Source organism: Rhipicephalus microplus, chromosome X (assembly GCF_043290135.1).
Source record: "Rhipicephalus microplus isolate Deutch F79 chromosome X, USDA_Rmic, whole genome shotgun sequence".
Taxonomy (NCBI): Eukaryota; Metazoa; Arthropoda; class Arachnida; order Ixodida; family Ixodidae; genus Rhipicephalus; species Rhipicephalus microplus.
Genome location: NC_134710.1, coordinates 236,394,438 through 236,415,014, shown reverse-complemented (window position 1 = coordinate 236,415,014; position 20,577 = coordinate 236,394,438). Strand labels below are relative to the sequence as shown.

Below are 20,577 nucleotides of genomic sequence, written 5' to 3'. Positions count from 1 at the left end.
CAGCTGAATGCTGGCTTGTAGGAGAGAAGACGGTTAAGGGCAACTCCGGTGCATTTCCAACCACACTGAGATAATGTCATTTTCAGATAGTGTTGACAGTCCTACGACAGCTAGGGTGGTTCATTTTGCCCGCGTTAATTTTGTCAATAATAATTAACTGAGCAATGAGCGATGAGTCAAAACCAAAACCCAAACAGGGAACGGCTCCGTCCTCTATAGTGGGTATCGGATGACGTCACAAAATCCGCTACACACCGTCACGGCTTGCCAGGGTGTAAACATGACCCAACGTGCCTCTTCTGAGGTGCGAAAACAAAGTTAGCGATGAAATCCGACGCGAAATCGAGCTGTGCTAGCTCGTCTGAACTTTACAGTGTCACGTTCAGCGATGATTGTAGCTACTATCTGAGCGCGGAAGCAGTGCCTTTTGATTTAGACCCACCGACGCGTGAAGCTTGTGAAGTGCCCCGAACAAATCTCCTCATTGCTCAATATTGAGCATGCACCCGACGTAAACGACGATTGATTGATATGTGGGGATTAACGTCCCAAAACCACCATATGATTATGAAAGACACCGTAGTGGAGAGCTCCGGAAATTTCGACCACCTGGGGTTCTTTGACGTGCACTCAAATCTGACCACACGGGCCTACAACATTTACGCCTCCATCGGAAATGCAGCCGCCGCAGCCGGGATTCGAGCCCGCGACCTGCGGGACAGCAGCCGAGTACGTTAGCCACTAGACAACCGCGGCGGGGCCGTAAATGACGATTAACACGCTGTATCCAGCTGACAAAACTCAAATGTGCTTGCGTCGTTGTCGTCTTGTATAGAAGAAAGCGCGTGCTGCATCCGTCTGCTCGGCAAGGCGGGGTTAAAAAAATGGCGGATACCATGTACCTTGAGAATCGATGTTATGTGAAGGCGAACGTGTTTTAATTTTTTTTTATTGCGTAAGATGTTGTGAAGTGGCTATACGCCTATTCTGTCGGTTTCCACATAGTAATAGCAGCAGCAGCACGTGTTGCTACCGAAGCAACTTCCGGTCACTTCATTTATTACCCTCTAACACTGAAGCGGAAATGTTGTGTTTTAGGTTGTGCTAAAGTAAGGAAACATTCTTTTTCAGCTTTCGGATAAAAGGGAGGTGCTCAAAGTTAAGCACTAAATCTCATAATGTTGTATCTAGCTCAAAAGTGTACTTCAAATATTTGACCAGACACAGGGCGAAAACTTTTCAAAATGAACTGGCTATTTGTTAAGGCTTCTATTCCTCACCAATACTGCTAGTCTACGCCGGCACACAAAACCGGAAGCCATCTAGCCCCTGTGTTTGTAAACAGCAATAGGGTCTATATGTACAAATCCACGCACACACATACGTTAAACAGCCAGATGTGTTTTATATTACCAATCGTTTGCAGTTGCGTAACGATGTCAACACTATGAATATTAGCAACACCAGAAGCAGTAAGCTGACATAAAGCCCTGGTGTTTGCGCTGGGGCTCACAAGAATGGTAGCCCTCAACACTGCTACACAAATCAACCTCAGCGGATGGCGCCTAACTACAATTGACGTCAACCCGACATGACGGCTGTATCATATACATATGTAATGTTTATAAAATTTGAGAGCAAGTACTGCAACCAGAATCACAGTTTCACGAACATTACGGTATATTTTCAAAGTGTTTCCGAGACCTGGCGTGGCTCTTGTGGTAGAATACTTGATTGCCACGCAGAGTGCTATAAGGTTCGACTCTACGGGACACTGGTATTTATTCTTTGCATTCGTTCAGTCAACGCTGGCTATGTCAGCGTTTTCGTAATGCTCAAGCGTTAAAATTACTTATGTGTGTTCTCGCGGTTCCTGGGTAGATATAATCACCACAGTGCTTGATATAATCACCACATATCACCACGGTGCCAGCGAGGACACATCTCCAAAGCTGTATTGAAATCAGTGAATATCGAAAACTCGCCGGAGTTCCCCATTCCAAGGGGCTTCAGTACGCAAGCATACACCGTTGTGCGAATGTGTTCTTGATGCTGCGTATTTCGTATGACCAAACAGCCTATTTTCACATTTGTCGTATGCCGTTACGCGTTTTGGTTGGCCTCCTCGTTACTTTTTTGCTTGCTTCTATAGAAGGTTACTTTCTCGTCTGTCGCATTCCGCATTATTGATTGATTGATATGTGGGGTTTAACGCCCCAAAACCACCACATGATTATGAGAGATGCCATAGTGGAGGGCGCCGAAAATTTCGACCACCTGGGGTTCTTTAACGTGCATTCAAATCTGAGCACACTAACCTACAGCATTTCTGCCTCCATCGGAAATGCAGCCGCCGCAGCCGGGATTCGATCCCGCGACCTGCGGAACAGCAGCCGAGTACGTTAGCCACTAGAACACCGCGGCGGTGCGCATTCTGCATCAGGCCACGAGTCTTGTATGACGACGATATATTAGCATCACCCCTACTGTACGAGTACTCGTGATTACTTATTGAATTCATTTGTATATGTAAATCTGTTTTTTCTCAGACTTTACATTGGATCTCAATGAACGCTTTCCGTCTCTGGGGCTCGTAAATTTTTGTGCGATTCGCGTGAGCACGTAGACATATATAGACACCGCTTTTTCTGAGAAAGGAAGGAAGCAAAAATACACGCACGGTGCAGGGAGTCTAACCACAAAAACTTCCTTTTGGTTACCTTGCAGTGGGACGATCAAATATAAGACTGTAATGAGGCGATCACAAACTTATGACTGCTCTCAGATTTATCAAAACCAATGGCCAAGCGCCCGCCTAGGCTTTAGACAACCTGAAGAACCATCTACAGTATTAACAAAGGATTGTCAACGAATTGTTCCCGTAGAATAGGTTGGGCGTGCAGAGCACCGACATAGGAAAAGTGAACAGACGACACAAGTATTTTCTACGATGTGCACGAACCATCAGCTATAGCTCAACTTTTTTGTCCTTCTAAGGATGATTTGAAGTCACACACGCACTGGATGCTGTAGAAGTGTCCCACCGCTTTTAAAGGACGTGTGGTGACCGACTTTCTTATTACACGCTCCGACGTCATTCGTTACACCTTTTCTTTTTTTTACTTCCCGTTATCTCTTCTTACGCAAAGCATAGCTAGACACCTGAAATTTGAAGTGAAGGGCGTACGCTATAGTTAAAAACCCTACCCCTATTTTTTTTTTCCTCTAGGCTTACCAGGATACTGGTATTTGCGACTTGATTATGCATATCTCGAAAACCAGACAATAATCTACCCAAGCGCGTGAGACTCGCCAAGAAAGCATCAAACGAAGAACGGGATTGCGCAATTCTTATGTCTGGGGTGGATATTCAACATTTTATAACGTAAGGAGCAAACCATTGTTCTATGCATCTTCAGAAAAAGGCGAACATCTTCGTGACAGACTTCTTAATGGAGACCGGACTGGATAAGCGCTTGTGATGTACAGCTAGGGGTTGAGGTATATGAAATGATGTGTTAGTGCATACACTGAGAGTAGAAATAGAAACGTATGCGTGTGAACATTATATGACAGCGCGAACTGCTGCAAGCAAACTGTACATTGACATGCTATTTCAACTAGTTTCAGCATGCTCCCCGCCGTGGTGGTCTAGTGGCTAAGGTACTTGGCTGCTGACCCGCAGTTCGCGGGATCGAACCCCGTCTGCGGCGGCGGCATTTTCGATGAAGGCGAAAATGCTGTAGGCCCGTGTGCTCAGATTTGGGTGCACATTAATGAACCGCAGGCGAGTCAAAATTTCCGGGGTCGTCCACTAAATTGCGTCTCTCATAATCATATGGTGGTTTCGAGACGTTGAACCCCACATATCAATCAACCAGTTTCAGTATGCTATTATGTTTTTTATCTTATTGTTTATATTTGGGTACCATTAGGTATTATTCTTTTCTTTCTTTTCGCTGCAGAACTTACTGATTTGGAATAGCCGGGGTAATATGGACTTCATCCTCTCCACAGCAAAACAGTTAGAACAGAGCAGCGCGTGAGACGGTGTATGTGTACCTCCGAGACGTTCGCACACGCGCTGACAGCTTGAGGAATGGTTGGAAAACCTACCGATCATGGTTATGTCTGACCGGAAAACAATGTTGCCTTCTTTCGATAGCCCACGTCGCAGCGCCCACTGTCGAGTATTTCATTAGGAACGAGGACCCTAAGCGCCGGCAAGCGTAGTAGCTTATAGAGTGGCTTATCACGAAGCACAGGCAGATATCGGCGGAAGGCCCCTACGTCTCCCGTCGACCCGGAGCCCTCTACGGGGTCACTGCAGCGGCGCGAGATCGAGCCGGCCGGCGAATGAAAGCGCCGCTGGGTGAGTCACGCCTGGAAGGAGCGTCATTGAACCTGGCGAGAGGCGGAAGAGGCCGTCACGGCTTGACGCGCCAGCGCACCTCTCCGGCGACGAAAGTAAAGCGAGCTGCCGCCGACCATTATGCGCCGAAAAGGCTTCTTCGTCGACCCCTGGCGCACAACGACCAGAAGATATACCCAGCTCCGCGAGCAAAGAAATTTTCTCTCTCTCTTTTTTTTTCTATCCCAAGAAAATCGTGCGCCATTTTGTTTCTTTTTCTGGCTCTCCTTTTTTTGCACGGCCGGCATTGGTCCTATACGCGCCCCACGTATCTGTGCAACAAAGCATAGAACGCGCAACGACTCGTTGGCCGTGACACGGCTATCATGGGTGACAGCGGTATAGCGACCAAGGACGCCGCCACTCTCATCAAGCTGTGCGGAAATGTGCGTCTTTCGTTGCAACGCATACTGGAAATACCAGCTCTAAAATGGCCGCATGAGTCCACAGCGAGGAATGAAGTAAAAATCGGAGAGTATCAACGGAATCAGCAGCATCCGAATCATCACGGTGGCTGCAAGTCACAAACAGGATCAAAGCGCGGTCGATGTCAGCAGGTAGTCGCATCATCAGCAGGATGTTTCCGCTGGTAATCGAAAGCACGGAAGGCCGAATCAGGCGATGAAAGTCGACTTTATAAAGTTATACGCAGGGTGGATTGCTAACATACTGTCGCCTCGGAGGAGCGATAAGGAAACGCGCTGCGGAGGGAAGCAGAAATCACTATGACAATCCATGTGGAAAGCGAAACCTTAGAAACTCGCATCCGTGCTGGACGACGAATTGCCGGAAGCGTACTCTCGCATTAAATTTCGCAGCCGGAGAATACGTACACCGCCCGAAACTGCACTGCATGGGTGACGCAACAGGCGGGCACGACGGGCAGGCCCTATCGGCGTCCCGTTTAAAGCTGTGCTCCACGCGTTCCATGCAAGCGTTGAACCGAGACATTGAGTTGGCGGCGGGCAGGCGCTAGGCATCCCGCTTTATGGTGTTATTGCATCTGACCACCTCGAGTCTCAGATGAGGGGTAGGCGCCGAGAGGGACGAATGGTGCTTGCCTCTGGAGTGGTGGACAAAAGAAAAAGGCGGAAATGAAAGAAACCCCACGAGGACGCGGGTGGCGTGATGACCCTCGGCGATGCGAGCCTTTCTTTGCAGCTTCATACCTGTAAGACTTCGCTGAATACGCCGTTTCTTTCTGCAGGTGTAAACGACGGTTATCTCATACTGCGATGCTCTTTTTTTTTCTTTTTTTTCTTTTTTGCCCTCAACCGCGCACTGCATGAATGTACTCGCCGCACTTGAGGGAGTTGTTGGGGGAAGCGAAAGTTGCCGTCTCTCAACTCCGCGCCTTGCCGAAAGACCCCGCGTAGAGTTTCCACAATGGCGACAGATTTGCGTTCAGTTATGCGCTCACCATTGTCGTTTTTAAGGTTGCGAAGTCGTTCACGCAGTGCAGACGAATGAGAGAATTTCCCAACTTGCGCCTTTCCACCGTTGCGCTGAGCTAATACCACGCACTCTCTCGACACTCTTACATCTGAAGAAAGAAAAAAAAATACACGTCCGCGCTGCCTGCTGAATACCCATTCATTTTTCGAAACGCCGTTGTATACCGTCGAGGCTCGATTCCTATTTTCCTTTAGAAATCGTTCAATGAAACTAGCGCGAGCCAACCGATTTCAAAGCTCACTGCCCTGCATTGTTCGAGGTCAACATCTCACGTTACTTAATGGTGTATATTGAACGCGTGAGGTGAACGCATGAGGTGAACGCGTGAGGTGAACGCGTGAGGTGAACGCGTGAGGTGAGGGGACACGTAGCCATGACTCCAGCCTCTCTGTTGCGTTTATCTTTCCACCTCAACGGAGTTGTAATTCAGTGTGGCGGATACACAGGCATTCACAGACGTTATAAAAGCTGCTGCCATGAAACGCGCAACAAGCACGACGACAAAGTTGCACATTGCTCCGATCTGTGCATTTACTATACTGGTACAGTATAGCACACACGGTCCGTGTTGTACTTTGCGCTGTACAAGTCAATTCAATTCAAAGATGAATGAAGCCCAATTAGCCAGGCTCTCAGTTCTGTTATGTGGCGCTGTAAAACATGTGCACACGATTTCAATGTGGCGACTGCAGCTAAGAGGACAACCTCATGTATCAGAGTACAATCTTGCACCCTTTTTTAAACTCATTGGTTCCAGATATTATGGACAAGAAAATAAGGTGCAACTACTAATTATTATGAATATTGAGCAAAGAGGCATCTAACAGTAATTTTTGTGGTAGGTTCATGTTTGTCTAAAACGTTATCCGTGGCCGTTATTATTTTCATTTACATTTGCTACTTGCTATTTAGAACTTGTATACGGATTTTTTTTTCTCATGGAATAATTGAGTGGAAATCGTAGCGAACGCAGTACAACAGGAACTCCTCCTGGTGACACGTATCCCGCCTCGTCACGCGGTAATAAATGCAGATGGGGTGTGCTGCAGAGTGAAGTTCATTGGAGATTCGGCAGGGAGAACAAAGTCTCAAGCACGTCATCATCTCAATTGCCTCACGTGTTACAAGAAAAGACAGTTATACCTGTCCTTCCTCCTTTCTTCCTCCACCTCTTATTTAGCAATTGTTCTAGAAGCAGGGTCAAGAAAGAAAGTGTTCACATAAAACGCTTTTACATTAGACGTAATTATGAGACACTAATTTTGTTTTTCAAACAACCGGCTAACAAAGGACTACATGCATGCATGAGGAAGTGATGCACCGCTGGTGCCACCTAAGCGAGATGCAGAAGTTAGCATTAATGTACAAGGTCTGAGCACGAGGACAGCAAAGCCGTGGTTTGCCGGTATGAGAAGCTGCGCCTTCCTTCCCTGTTCTAAACGAGTGTCCCGGCCGAGGTTACACAACACGAGCGTCTCGCAAGCAACGCCGCGCAGGCAGACGCTTCCGAGCGTGTCTCGTGGCGCACCGCGAAGACTGGCGAACCGGCGGTCCTTTTTTACGGTTCGTAGGTCGCGGTTAATCCAGGCGTGTTATCGAGCTACAGCTTTGGCCTCCGAGGCGTGCCTGTGCGTCGATCATGACGAAACGCCACAATTACACCCACGTTGGACATTTGCAAAAGAAAAAGTGCAAAATATATGCCTGTCGAATCTGTCCGTCACCCGACCATGAAAAGCTCAGCCAGAGAGCATTTGTTGCGAAGTGTGGCTTGTACGTATAGAGCCGCACGTGTGTAGAGTTGCCAGCCGAAGACTGATCCGTGCTGGAAGATCCCCCAAGTGTGCGTGGTGCGCTTCGTGAACGCGTATCGGGGATCGTTCGAGGCGGGCTCCTCTCGTATTCAGGCTCGATCACCTGACGCGCCGGCGGAGTGTCAGAAGGCCGTGGCAAGCACCGGAGGCCCCGATCTGCCTCGGAGCAGGCACTGTCCCGATGACCTCTTGCTCCCATAGCGTAGAACTGGTGCCCTTGTCTCCGGGGGCCGTCACGGAGGATCGCGCAACTTGCCTCGTGCGCTGCTCCGCACGAAAACATCATCTCCCGATTACAACCTGCGAGACGCGCACCAACGGTGCACCCACATATCCGTGCCCGCGTGAGAGACACGACCGAACGGCTCGTTCGCTGGAGAATGGGTCCGATAAGAGGGCCTGTCCGTAGCGTGCAGGAAGTCGCAAACCGAACGTTCACGTCGTTTTCAGGCAATGATCTTGGCCGTCGTGCGACACCTCGTCAAAATGAAGCGGCTGTGTTCGTTTTCGTGCGCAGTCAAAAGTAACATATGTTACAAGTTTAGCACAATTTCTGGCGTAGCTTTTTCCCCCGATTTTTTTTTTATTTTTCATGTGTTTTTGTTGGGAGGTGGGGGAGTGGGCAGCGCCATTTTACTTGTGCATTCAAGTCTGCTGTTGTTGCTTGTAACTGCAAATAAACAAATAAATTTGAAAGGAAAAAATCTATCATTTTTAGATAATGTAACACATGTACACGTACACCCACGCATAAACCTTGCCAAGTTCGATTCATACGTGCTCGTTCTCGCTATGTATCTATGATTATATCATTCGGGTGCTAAGTGCAAGTTCGCAGGTTCTCGCAAACAGTCACCGACGCGATTCGATGAGGTGGTACCCAAAGACACATATGTGATGTATACATTCAGGCCCACATGACCAAAATCCATCTGTTGCAGCATCTGTTGCATCGCTGCAGCGTCTCTCGTTGCTAATCGCAACATTATTATTTTTCAAAACAAGTAAACAAACTGCTAAAATGCTAGCAATGAATTCAGCAACGTGGATATTTATGGGAAAAAAAAAACAGATTGCATTGTTAACTGAGTGAACAATCACGTAAGATGACAGTGGGGCGTTCGTTTCACTGCACGCGTGACGATGCGTTTGTGCAGCTTACCTAACCGCGTCAGGTGCGTGTCTGCGTTTCGCGGAATCGCAACAATAAAAGTTTTCGCCGTCCCAGTTTTGCGCTCGCCGCAAAAGGCGTTGCAGTGCCGACTGTTTTTGCTTCCATCGCAAGATAACAGCGACGCTTTCTTCCTCTTCTCCTAAACTCCCCTCCAACTTTTCTTCAAACATAATATCGCTGACCCGTTGTGTGCGTTGCCATTTTTATCGCGTTGCCTTTGTAGTACTGATCTGCCTCGCTTTGGTTCCCCGTCGCGACTGCTAGAAGGAGCGCGTTCGTTTGAAAGGGGAGACGAGCGAATTCAAATGGAGGTGCGGGAAGAAACGATTCCATTCAGACTTCCTCGCACGGGAACGACATACCGGAAGTGGAGTTTCGCAAGCGGCCAGTCAACCGCGTGTGCCAGCGTGTTCTCGCGCCAAGACAAAGGGCGACAAGGGGGAAAAAAATGAAGAGAAACCACGTTCAGTTCGGTGGTCGACATCGCTTTGTACTGCCGTGCCACCAGGACTTGCTTGCGGTTTTCGCATTTGGTGGTCTGCCTTAATGCATGTCCTGTGACACTTGTAATGACTACGAGCGATGTAATGGTTGTACGTATAGCGGCGGCGACAAGCGCGGAGACAAAAGAAGCCAGGAAGAGGGAACGCGAGCAACTTTTTCTCTTTTTTTTCTTGTTTTTTTTTTCAGCGCACTTGTACATACTGCATATATTCACTGCTGTAGGACTTACTGCTTCCGCGCAAGCGAACGATGTTAAGTGATTTTACGGGCTGATTCCCTTGTTCTTTGTTATGCAAGACTTTTCCCTCTAACAGGAGGAGGATTGGGGGTTTTCAAAAGCAGCAAAACATGTGAAATATTCTGTCTTGTTCAATTATTCTGAATAGAACAAGGGAATGTGTTATTATTATTATTATTATTATTATTATTATTATTATTATTATTATTATTATTATTATTATTATTATTATTATTATTATTATTATTATTATTATTATTATTATTATTTCTTAGAAAATTACCACACTGCGCACAAAATGACAGGAGAAAGGAAGGGCGGGGGGGGGGGGGGGGGAGAACGATAAGCTTATGCTACGAGGCAGCCTGATTAGTGCTACAGCCCTTACGAATAATGCAAGTGGCCTCCCGAAGTACTCCAACCCCTTTACATTGCACAACTTTCTTAGAAATAGTATATAGCTCTGCGTCCTTTCTAGCTCTGGGGACCGCAGTAATGGAGTTCCCCAGGGAACTTCGGTTCACCACACCACGCATGACAGGTGTGGCGATTCCAGACAAATGACTATTATTTGACATCCCTCTCACACCCACTATCCTAGACCAGATAACCACCCACAAATAAATGTTCTGTTCTTCCTTCTCCCTGCGAAGGTCTTAATCTGTGTCTTGTACACGTATAGCTAGCCGAAAACGTGTGTAAAGTAACGAATACAGACTTAGAGAGTGGACGCGGATAGACTAAATGATACAAAACGGTTCGTCTGAGATGAGGCGAAATCTGTAGCGACTTCGAGACAGAGGGTCGTGGCGACGGGGACGATTATATATCAAGAATAGCGCACTAGTTATCGATACCACCACAGCAGGTGTTAGTATAGCGCGGCCGTTTGCGCGTTGACGTGTCTCTCAAGTGTGCAATATTTGTTTTGTTTTTCTCGACCTCGCCCGCTACGTTCACGTGTCACAGTCTATACAGGTTAGAAATCGAATGTCTCGTCTCCTCTCTACGGTATTTATACTGCGAGAACAAAACGACGACACAGAGGCAAGAAGGACACGAAGGACACGAGCGCTCCTGTCCTCCATGTCCTTCTTGTCTCTGTGCCGTCGTTTTGTTCTCGCGCTATAACTATCGGCATGCCATACCAACTAGCCCAAGTTGCCACACTTCCTCTTTACGGCTTCACTTCAATCCCTCTTTCTCTATCTGCTTATTCGTGGTTCATACGTTCCTTATAGATGAACATCTAACAATGTTCCTGCCTTCGATGATTACCTAGTTTTCCCCTTCGACGTTACGAGTGAGTCGAGTAAACTCGAGCTTTCTACCTCGAGCACATTTCAGAACAGTCACACTTCTCTCTTCGCACTTCCCCACATCGTTGTTCTCGACGTCTGCGCAAATATTATCCTCAAACCATTGCACAGTTTGTGGAAAAGAAATGGCTGAAAGTCTGCCGACCATTACGCACGTTTCCTTCCCTAACGTAAAGCACGTCACTGGACAAACAACAGCAAAGCCGTTATATAGCATGCGTCAATGTTTTGCCTACAGGGTATTGTTACTGGTAAGCTTTCTTATCATTTTCCCCTTCCTATTTTTCTTTTCTCCCACGAGTAGTGGCGCGAGCTGGCACCATTGAAATGTAGAAACGAAGACACGCGGGATATGGGAGAAAAAAATGTTCGGGGCAACCATTAGTGTTTCCGGGTTCGTCGGCTAAAAATAGGCTCAGTGTAAAAACAAAGAGAGCCCAGCGGCCACACTGATGGGGGTAAGAAAAACGCGCATGTGGAGAGAAACGGCGTGGGCGGCCGCAAGAACAATCCGCTGCTTTGGCGGAAACGCGCAACGTTTCCACCATTACAACTGCGGCCAAGGAACCACGGGGGTCGACATCGCCGCTTGCATGCACAGTCCCTATACACGGCAAGGTGCACGATGGGGCGATGGCTCGCTGCTCGGCCGAGCTTTACCGTGCGTGACCGCCGTACACACGCAACACCTTGCGGAGAGTCTGCTGGCGCGAGGTGTGGGCGCTGCTACTGCGTCTAAAAAGAGTACGCATGCATCCGGAGTTGGATAGCACGCGAGCGCTGCCTCGAACAAAGACCCAAGACCGGCGCCCGAAAGGAGAATAGTCGATGTCTGAGCCAGTTTACATGAGTATGACGTTTGACATGTTGATAATGCAGAATTGATCGCGTAGCTAAAAAAAAAAAAAACGCCAGGCCTAAGCGTAACACGCAGCGCGGAGACAGCGAAAGCTCAAGGAGCGGCCCTTCAGAGCCTTTGTTAAAGAACGCCAGGCCCGCGTGGAAGGCGAAGCAGTCACAGCGAAAGCTGCATGAAAGAGCGGCCTCTCAGAGCCTTTTCTAAACACTCTTTGGGTAACTGCTCCAAGCACGCTTGTTGGGTACCCACTGATTGATTGATATGTGGGGGTTAACGTCCCAAAACCACCATATGATTATGAGAGACGCCGTAGTGGAGGGCTCCGGAAATTTAGACCACCTGGGGTTCTTTAACGTGCACCCAAATCTGAGTACACGGGCCTACAACATTTCCGCCTCCACCGGAAATGCAGCCGCCGCAGCCGGGATTCGAACCCGCGACCTGCGGGTCAGCAGCCGAGTACCTTAGCCAATAGACCACCGCGGCGGGGCACCCACTACGCCATAGATAATCGTAATTTTCGTGCAGTAGGCCGGCATTCGTTATATGCTGTCATTCGTCATTCTTCGGAGAAGCGTGGTATCCGCTACACACTTGCTAAGAATCTTGTGCTATTTTTCTATGCAGTGGCTGACGACGATGAAGAATTATGCCTGAAGTGGGTATGCGCCACATTCAATAGGTGATTAAGGACAAGTTTTTGAATCGGTTGGAGCATTGAACGGCCCTGTTTTTGCGCAACTCACCCTGTGTGACACCTGGTTGTTCCTTTGAAGTTCTAAAACGCTTTGTTATTCATATTAACGCGATTCCGTTTCCGACATCAAGCCTGCCTAAGGCCAGTTTAGGCCCCGCCGCGGTGGTATAGTGGCTAAGGTACTCAGCTGCTGACCCGCAGGTCGCGGGTTCGAATTCCGGCTGCGGCGGCTGCATTTCCGATGGAGGCGGAAATGTTGGAGGCCCGTGTACTCAGATTTGGGTGCACGTTAAAGAACCCCAGGTAGTCAAAATTTCCGGAGCCCTCCACTACGGCGTCTCTCATAACCAAATGGTGGTTTTGGGACATTAAACCCCACAAATCAATCAATCAATTAAGGCCAGTTTAGAAAACAGTTCCAAGCACCGGCGTGCCTCAGTGGTAAACTACTGGGCTGGCACGCAGCGGACCCGGGTTGGAATCCATTTGTGTCTTTGGTGTTTTTATTTATTGAGTTTTTTTTTCTTCTTTCTTGCGATACTGGTTACGGACATCGGTTGGGGCAATGGCGGCGGCGGACTATACTATGGCGCCGCACGTGACGCGTGTTCTGATCTCATAACAGCTTTCGCTGTAAAACTCTTTCGGTAGTTGCTACAACTACGTCTGCGGGGTACCCCCTATGCCGTAAATCATAATTTTTGTGTAATACAGATGCATTCACTACGCCATCCTTCGTCATTCGGAGAATCGTGGTACCCGCTACATACTTGCAAGCGTGCATTTTTTCATGATGTGGCTGACCTCCCTGCCTTCTCCCTTTTGTTGCTTCCTCCTTCCTGACGAAGGTTAAGCATTATGCCCGAAGCTTTTGTAGTTCGATGACCCCCTCGTTGTGCATTCTCATTGTGTGACGCCTGGTTGTTCCTATGCTGTTCTAAAATGCCGTATTACACGTATTAACGTGATTCCTTTCCCGGCATCAAGCCCAGCTAAGGCCAATCAGCAACGTAGTTTCAAGCACCGGCATAGCTCTGTGATAGAATACTGGACCTACACGCAAGAGACACCGAGCTCGAATCCCCTTGTGTCAGAAGTTCCGCATTTACTTGCCTTCCCATTTTACTATAGACAGTGGTTATGGACACCCACAACGGCAGCGAACGACTACGGCACACGCGACCCTTGTGGTCTCATAACTTTCGGTGTAAAATTTGACACCGGACAGTAGAAGTGACGAAGACGATCGCTTACTTCCACGTCCCTTCTCTTGTCCCGTGGCCAATTTTCGTGCCACGTGATTAGCTGGGCCAGTTTGTTCGTGTTACTTGAACATACCAGGCAAATAGACGATACACGAGAAAGGAAGTTTGTGGTGACGGAACTAATAACGGTGCTTTATAGGAGAAGCGAAGCATTTTCCCCCAAAAACCGAGATCGCGACGCATGCGCAGACACCAAAACCACCCACCACATTCCCACGTGAAAGAAGAATCTGCTTTTGTGCGTGTGTATGTGCGTGACATCGTTGCAAAATGCTAAATAGGGCTGCAATGCAGGATGGCCTGAGTTCCTCGGGCAGACGAGTTTGCTCCGAGCTCGCTTGCGGTGGCCGTATAGCATGAAGACAGTGCGGAGTGTGTGATAGCAGCGTTGATAAAAATGGCTACACGAACGCGCGTGGCGTTGGAAACGCATGTGGGACATTTGCGACGGTTATCAAAGAAACACCGCGTGCAAGACGTCAGCGCCACCACTCACTCAACATTTTAGCAGTGCAGCGACGTCAGCGTGATTGTCGTGCTGTATTTTTGCCAACTCAACACACACCTCCCACAGGCATGTTCGTGGGCGTATGTCCTCTTTATCACAGCTTTTTTCGTTTCACCTGCATCTTGCAAATTTCCACTCTCGAAGGCAGCAAGGGTGCTGCTCATTTCACTTCTATCAAATATTGCAGATATCTATTAGGACAGGTGGTCACCAGGGGGCTCGCGTCTTGTCGACAACGCGGCTGTGATTAGATATGTCGTAAGCGCGGTGATATTGAATGTGAGACATCGTAGTTGATTGGTGATACCACTTTTACTTCTACGTGCGCGCGTTCATAGCCTCCGCGATAAAGCTGATAGATTAACCGTGCCACCCAGCGTGAGTACTGCTCCTCGGCAAGAGCAAACGTGATCGGCGTACCCGATATTCGCCGCGGGCGTCTGTCAATCAAACTGATGGACGCGTTAACTCGGATACTAACTCGTTGATTCCGAGAAGGGCCGAGTTCAACTCGGGACTGTGATGGTGCTGGTATGACTGTCAGGCGTTTCATGCAGTGAACGTTAAGCGGCAGCTTCTTTGCATATAAAATAATTTGTTGAGCTTTACTTGTGCAAGGCTGAAGCCGTAGTGGAGTTTGTGATAACCTAGCTTCTTGCACCTTTTTAAGTTGGTAGTCTACTTATGTGCGTGGTCGACTTCGAAGTGAACACCACATCAGTTATGTCTTAATTTTGATTGTACTAATTAGCTAAGGCTTTACTACCATTACACTGAGCTGTCTTGTCTTCATTGAAAAAGCTTTAATTAAAATGTAATGATTTCTGGTCCAATTACTGAGGCCATGATCAGTATCGAGCTATTGAACGTAATCTTGATCAACATGATACCAATTGTAATCATATTATTAAGAACTAATTAGCATGGTTTTACTTAGCCCTCTTAAAATTAACGTCCCGTTAATTAACACAGTTTAGTTAGCTCATAAACTGGTATGCTTTAGTTAGCCAAGTTCTAGCTTTAAATGGCTTCATTAGCATGGTCTTCTGAAGCTGTGGCTTAATTTCCTCGTCCTTACCATGACTTGGCGTAATTAGCTTGGTCATAGCATGTCCTCGATTAACTAGCCAAGTAAATCGTCCAGCCAAAAAAAAATCACAGCATATATCCACGGAGTGAACGTTGATGAGTGGGGCGGAGCTCCGGATGGTTTATTGGTATAAACTGGGAATCGTCTGTCTCTGTCCGTCCGTCCGTTATTCTGTCTGTCCATGCGTCTGTCTGTCTGTCCGCCCGTCCATCCGTCCACACCTGCCTAGTGAGTCATTAACTAGGCGGTCACGTCCCACGAGCTATAAGAGGGACATACCCATAACTTTAGGAGCTTCGTCCCTGATAGCTAATTAGCCGGCCACACGTGCTCGGGTGCTAGCGGGCGATGACAACAAAGACGAGGCTTCGGCCGAGCAGCGTGCTAATATGTACAGACTGACCATGATGATTAACACGTGGCCTCGGTTTTAGCTGATCGCGATGTTGTAAGATACTCGGCCGATACTGATCTCAGAGGCCATCGTGCTGATTATTCTAAAACAGACTTAGCGCAGGCATTAAAAGCTTCAAAATTAATTTAAACCTGCCTTGCCTCAAAAAAATGTCATCACGAAATGTTTCTGACACTTTTATTGCATGGGTGCACTTCTGCACTCAGTGGAACGACAAACAAATGAAAGAAGATGCGTCTGATTAGAAAACACCACCCAACTTAGTCGACCATCCTTGACGCAATGACTGGTTCCATCGTAACCAATGAAACGCACCACGCTGGCGGGCGGATTTGACTTTTTTGTACTGTTGGCTCGTTGTTAAGTCGTCAGAGCTCGGGAAGATCCTGAGTTTCGCAAAACTCGGTCGATCCTGCATAGCGCCCAAGTTTTTTTTTTTTTTTTTTAAGCAAGCAAATCTATCCGCCTTGTTAAGGTGCCCCTTACCAGCCTCTGAAAATAAAAAAAAAATGGTCTCGTCTTTCCGGCGCACTTCAAGACGTAAGAGTGGTGATTCACGCGACGTCATTACGGTACATCCTCTGTATTGGTCCACAAACGCCAAACATCAGCAATGAATTTTATGCCTTGCCATTCTGCACCCACCCGCACTTCCTTGCTTCGCATGAGCATCGTGCAGGATCCATTCATTCCACTTCATTTTGTGTGTTTCCGACTGCGCATGCGGAGATAATATTGTGTAGCCGACAAGTGCGAAACTCTGATAGGCCCGACACTTAGTGCTGGTATTGTAGACGTGATTTATGAAGAAATAAGTGGCGAGGAGATATCGCCCACGAGAAGGGTAGCAAATAATAATACCTGGGGTTTTACGTCCTAAACCCATGATATGATTATGTGAGACACCGTAGTGGACGACTCCGGAAATTTCGACCACCTGGTATTTTTCAACATGCACTGACATCACAGAGTACACGGGCCTCTACCATTTCACCTTCATCGAAATGCCACTGCTGCGGCCGGGATCGAAACCGCAACCTCTTGGTCAGAAGCAAAGCACCGTTGTCACTGTTCCACCGTGGCGGACCGGAAGGGTAGCAAAGGCGAAAAAGAAGCCACATCCTCGTCTTCGAACGTAGGCTGGTTGCAGAACCTTTAAAATATTGATATATTTGTCTTGGTAAAATAGAAATTATTTCGAATTGTTTTTTAATTCACTGAAAAGAAGTTGCCTCTTGATAGACCGACTTAGACCACCAGTTCGAGAGGCTGCAGAAGCTGCTACACATTCCACAAAATTTTTTTGAATCTGTGCTTCATAAGATCAGAAGTCCCAGAACATCCATCAAAAAACCAGTAAAATACATGCGGAAAAACCGTTTCTAGTCTTACCTTACTTACACAAGGTATTCCATAAATAAAAAGAAGTAGCTGAGTGACAGGGCGTAAACATCGTGCCTTCAGTCGCTAACAAACTTGCAAGCCTCCGCTCATGTGTGGCTCGTGCACGGAAAGACAAGACTGCTATTATGCACTATGAAATGCTAGCTGTACTACACAAGATGGCTCACACTTGTGGTATATCAAATTCCGTTGACTTGCGATAAAATTTACATTGCTCACACTGGGCAATGTATTAATACTATAGCTATGCCGGGCTCAGCCCTAAACCTCTCCGCCTTTCTCCTTATTCTCTCTGAAGTCTGTCTGTGGAGCTAATGTGACCCACCACTATCATGTGTGTGGTTGTGACCTGCTTTTTAGTAATCTCCGCTATCTAAAAGAGGAAAAGGGAACAATGAACGTGAAGCTGTAGAGGCATATTACACCAGCTCAAGCGAAGATTATTTCGCAATGACGGAAAAAAAAACGTTTTTATGACGATAGCAACTATATGGGCACTCTCGGCTGTATTTCGCCGCCTGCGTCGATGTCATGCACCGTATATTTATACGTATCTAAATATATGAAAACGGAAGAAAAAAATAAAGAAAAAAAGACTCCTGAAGCATTTTCGCCTCCGTAGAAAATTTGGCTGCCACGGCCGGGATTCGACCCCGCGACCTGTGGGTCAGCAGCCGAGTGCCTTAGTCACTAAACGACCATCACTCTACAGCGTCAATTACTTGTTGTAGTTCGAGTTTCCGTTTCACGCCCTCAAGTACGGCAAAACGAAGTTTTACCTTGAAGAAGCGTACTCCGGCCTTCTTCCCCGTCACCGGCCACGTGACAGTGGCAAATCAGGTGTACAAGGCAGGATTGTTTTTTCCTCTGTTCATGCCCACGTATACAGCGTAAAATAAAAGACGACTTATGCAACAGCAGCAATGTATCAGTATTGCACGCGCAGAGTAACATACCAATAGTAAAGTGCCCAACCCTCATGTATAGAGCGACAGAGCTTCGCGCTCGGAACTGCACGAGGCAGTCGTAGATACGCCACACCTGAGCACGCACGGCGCCAACGACGTGGCTCCCTAGCATATTTTCTCCTTGTTCATCATCGTGAATGCAACAACCGCTATGGCCGTCGAAAGCGCGCTCACCGGTTTGGCGCAGTACCAACAACAACAACAAAAAGACGAAACGAATCGTTCTAGGTAGGTTATGATTCCGCGAACCGATCAACAAGTTCACAGTTAAAAGGTGCCGGTACGGGAGATCGCACTTTTTTTTTTTTGTGGTGCTGTACAGTTCACGGCGCTTCTGACGGCCGAAGCAATAATTGCGGCCGCAGCGATTAGCGAATAAGGGAACTAAAAGACTGCAAAGTATGCGCATCATTGGCGCCGTGCACGCTCTGATGTGGCCCGACTCATACTGCAGTGCTGTTCCGAGTGCGATGTTCTTTCGTTCTAGACATGAGAGTTTACCACTGTACAAGTAACGAGTTTTTTTTTTGTTGTTGTTGCTGCTGCATGGTCTTTGGTGTCTTCTTGTTTTTTTTTTCATTTTCTATTTCTTTTTCCTGGTGTAGCATGACAAACACAACCAACCTATCTGCTTGTATCGAATATCTTTAAGCTACGCTAAACCATGAGATTGGTGCTCGCGACAAGTGGCAGAACGTATCAACGGGAAGCAAATTATCATCCTTCACGAACATGATCGATGAATACATTAAAACAACTGTTTGGGCGAGTTATTAGGTCGAGAGATCAAGAGCATTAACTCTTTCTTTATGCTTCACTTTGTCATATAGGCCCGTATTCACAAGCCAACCTAGGCCCCTCACGTTTTCCTCAACTTCCTGTACATCCTACTTGTGTTATAAAGACACAAAAATGGTAGCAAGGTCAAAAGTAAGGACAATATTGGTTCAAGAATACTGACCTAATTTGTTAATCAATCGCTATAAAGGTTTAAAACTGATAAGATGAAATCGAGGGAACGATGAGGTTTGTTTGGTAAAATGCGGTCCATAAAATGTGTTTCATTTTGCTATTAAAGATCTATTGTAAGTCAGCGCCTGTGTGTCCGTGTCTTCCTCTTGTGGGTGGGTGTTCGCGCTATTATACTTTCCCGTTCTACGATGAGAACAAGACGGGGAATCAGGAATGCGACAGTACATAGATGAGTTCAGCAGGTTTGTGGATAGGATGGTGAACTTGGCCAGCAAGCCAAGAAGCACAAACCATCAGCTGTCCGCCTCGGTGGAACCGTGGCTATGCGGTGCTTGGCCGCTAACCCGAAGGCCACGGGCTTGATACCGGCTGTGGCGGTCCTATTTTTTATTGGAGGCGAAATTCCAGATGCCCGCGTGCTGTGCGATTCCAGTGCACGTTAAAAGAGCACCAGGTGGTCTAAATTTTCGGAGCTCTCCACTACGGCGTCTCTCATACCAGAGTTTTCGGACGTAAAATGTTACTATTACAAGCCACCACCTGACAAAGCAAAGCGCGCGCTGACTAAGCTGTTCGGAAAACAGTAATATGTTCAGTTCATTTTATGATGAGCGAAAATCGCGAAGTATCTTCGGAGGCCGCCGAGAAAGCCGGCGGCTGTCGAAACGTTACAGCCAGGTTTTCCAGCCGCGTACAAACATCACGCCATGACCTTCGTGAGCACGCATTTCACAATGCTTATAAACGGAACTCCGGTTATGTCGCAAGGCGTCTATAAGCCACACGCATAAACGTTTATTTTCGAACGATGCAACGCTATATGCAAATCGCTGCCAAGCGCATCTCTTGCCCCAAGACCGTACTAACCTGTTGCTTTCTTTTTTTCTCTTGTTTTGCAGGGTGGAGAACTCAGATGCCAAGACGGTGAGTAAAACCCTTCGGTATTTAATCACGCTTCTCTTCGGGGAAAACGTGAACGGGCCGCTGCCATGTCCGGCTGGCCTTGTGGCCGCAAACTGGTTAGCTGCCGGATTCGGTTTCCATATTGGTGTTCATGGTGTGCAAAACTCCCCACAAGAAAAAAATAAATAAAAAACACGTACGCACGATGGTGCGGTGATATTTGCGCGTGTATGTCGCGGCTGTTTCAACATGGCTTTTCCAGAGAAAACTCCCCGTCAGTTTTTTTTTTTTTCTTTTTGAACGACGGGGCAGTATCTCGAAAATACATTTTACAGAAGAAAAAAATAAGATCAAGTAGATAATGACATTTATTCGTGACCTGGCTGCACGACAACTTTAATAAAGTCGGGCTCGACGGCGCACACTACGAAACGCCGGCTTCTTGACATTACAACTTCGTTCTCTATTTATTACTTAAGTGCAGCTCCACACTAAGCTCTAATGCTTTTGTTAGTCTTAGCTGGCTAAACTAAAGGTCAGCGAAATTTTATGCATGGCGTAAGCTAGAAGTTTCTGAAGTA

General features: G+C 47.3%; 1 protein-coding gene across 1 annotated transcript in view; it reads left to right on the top strand.

Moving 5' to 3' along the window:
• Window positions 1–20,577, top strand: part of uif (sushi, von Willebrand factor type A, EGF and pentraxin domain-containing protein uif) — a 135,915-nt gene that overhangs the window by 19,043 nt on the left and 96,295 nt on the right. Inside the window, exon 2 of the mRNA XM_037435831.2 lies at window positions 19,993–20,017. Within this exon, the coding sequence (XP_037291728.1) occupies window positions 19,993–20,017 (25 nt within the window). The remainder of the gene's footprint in view (window positions 1–19,992; window positions 20,018–20,577) is intronic.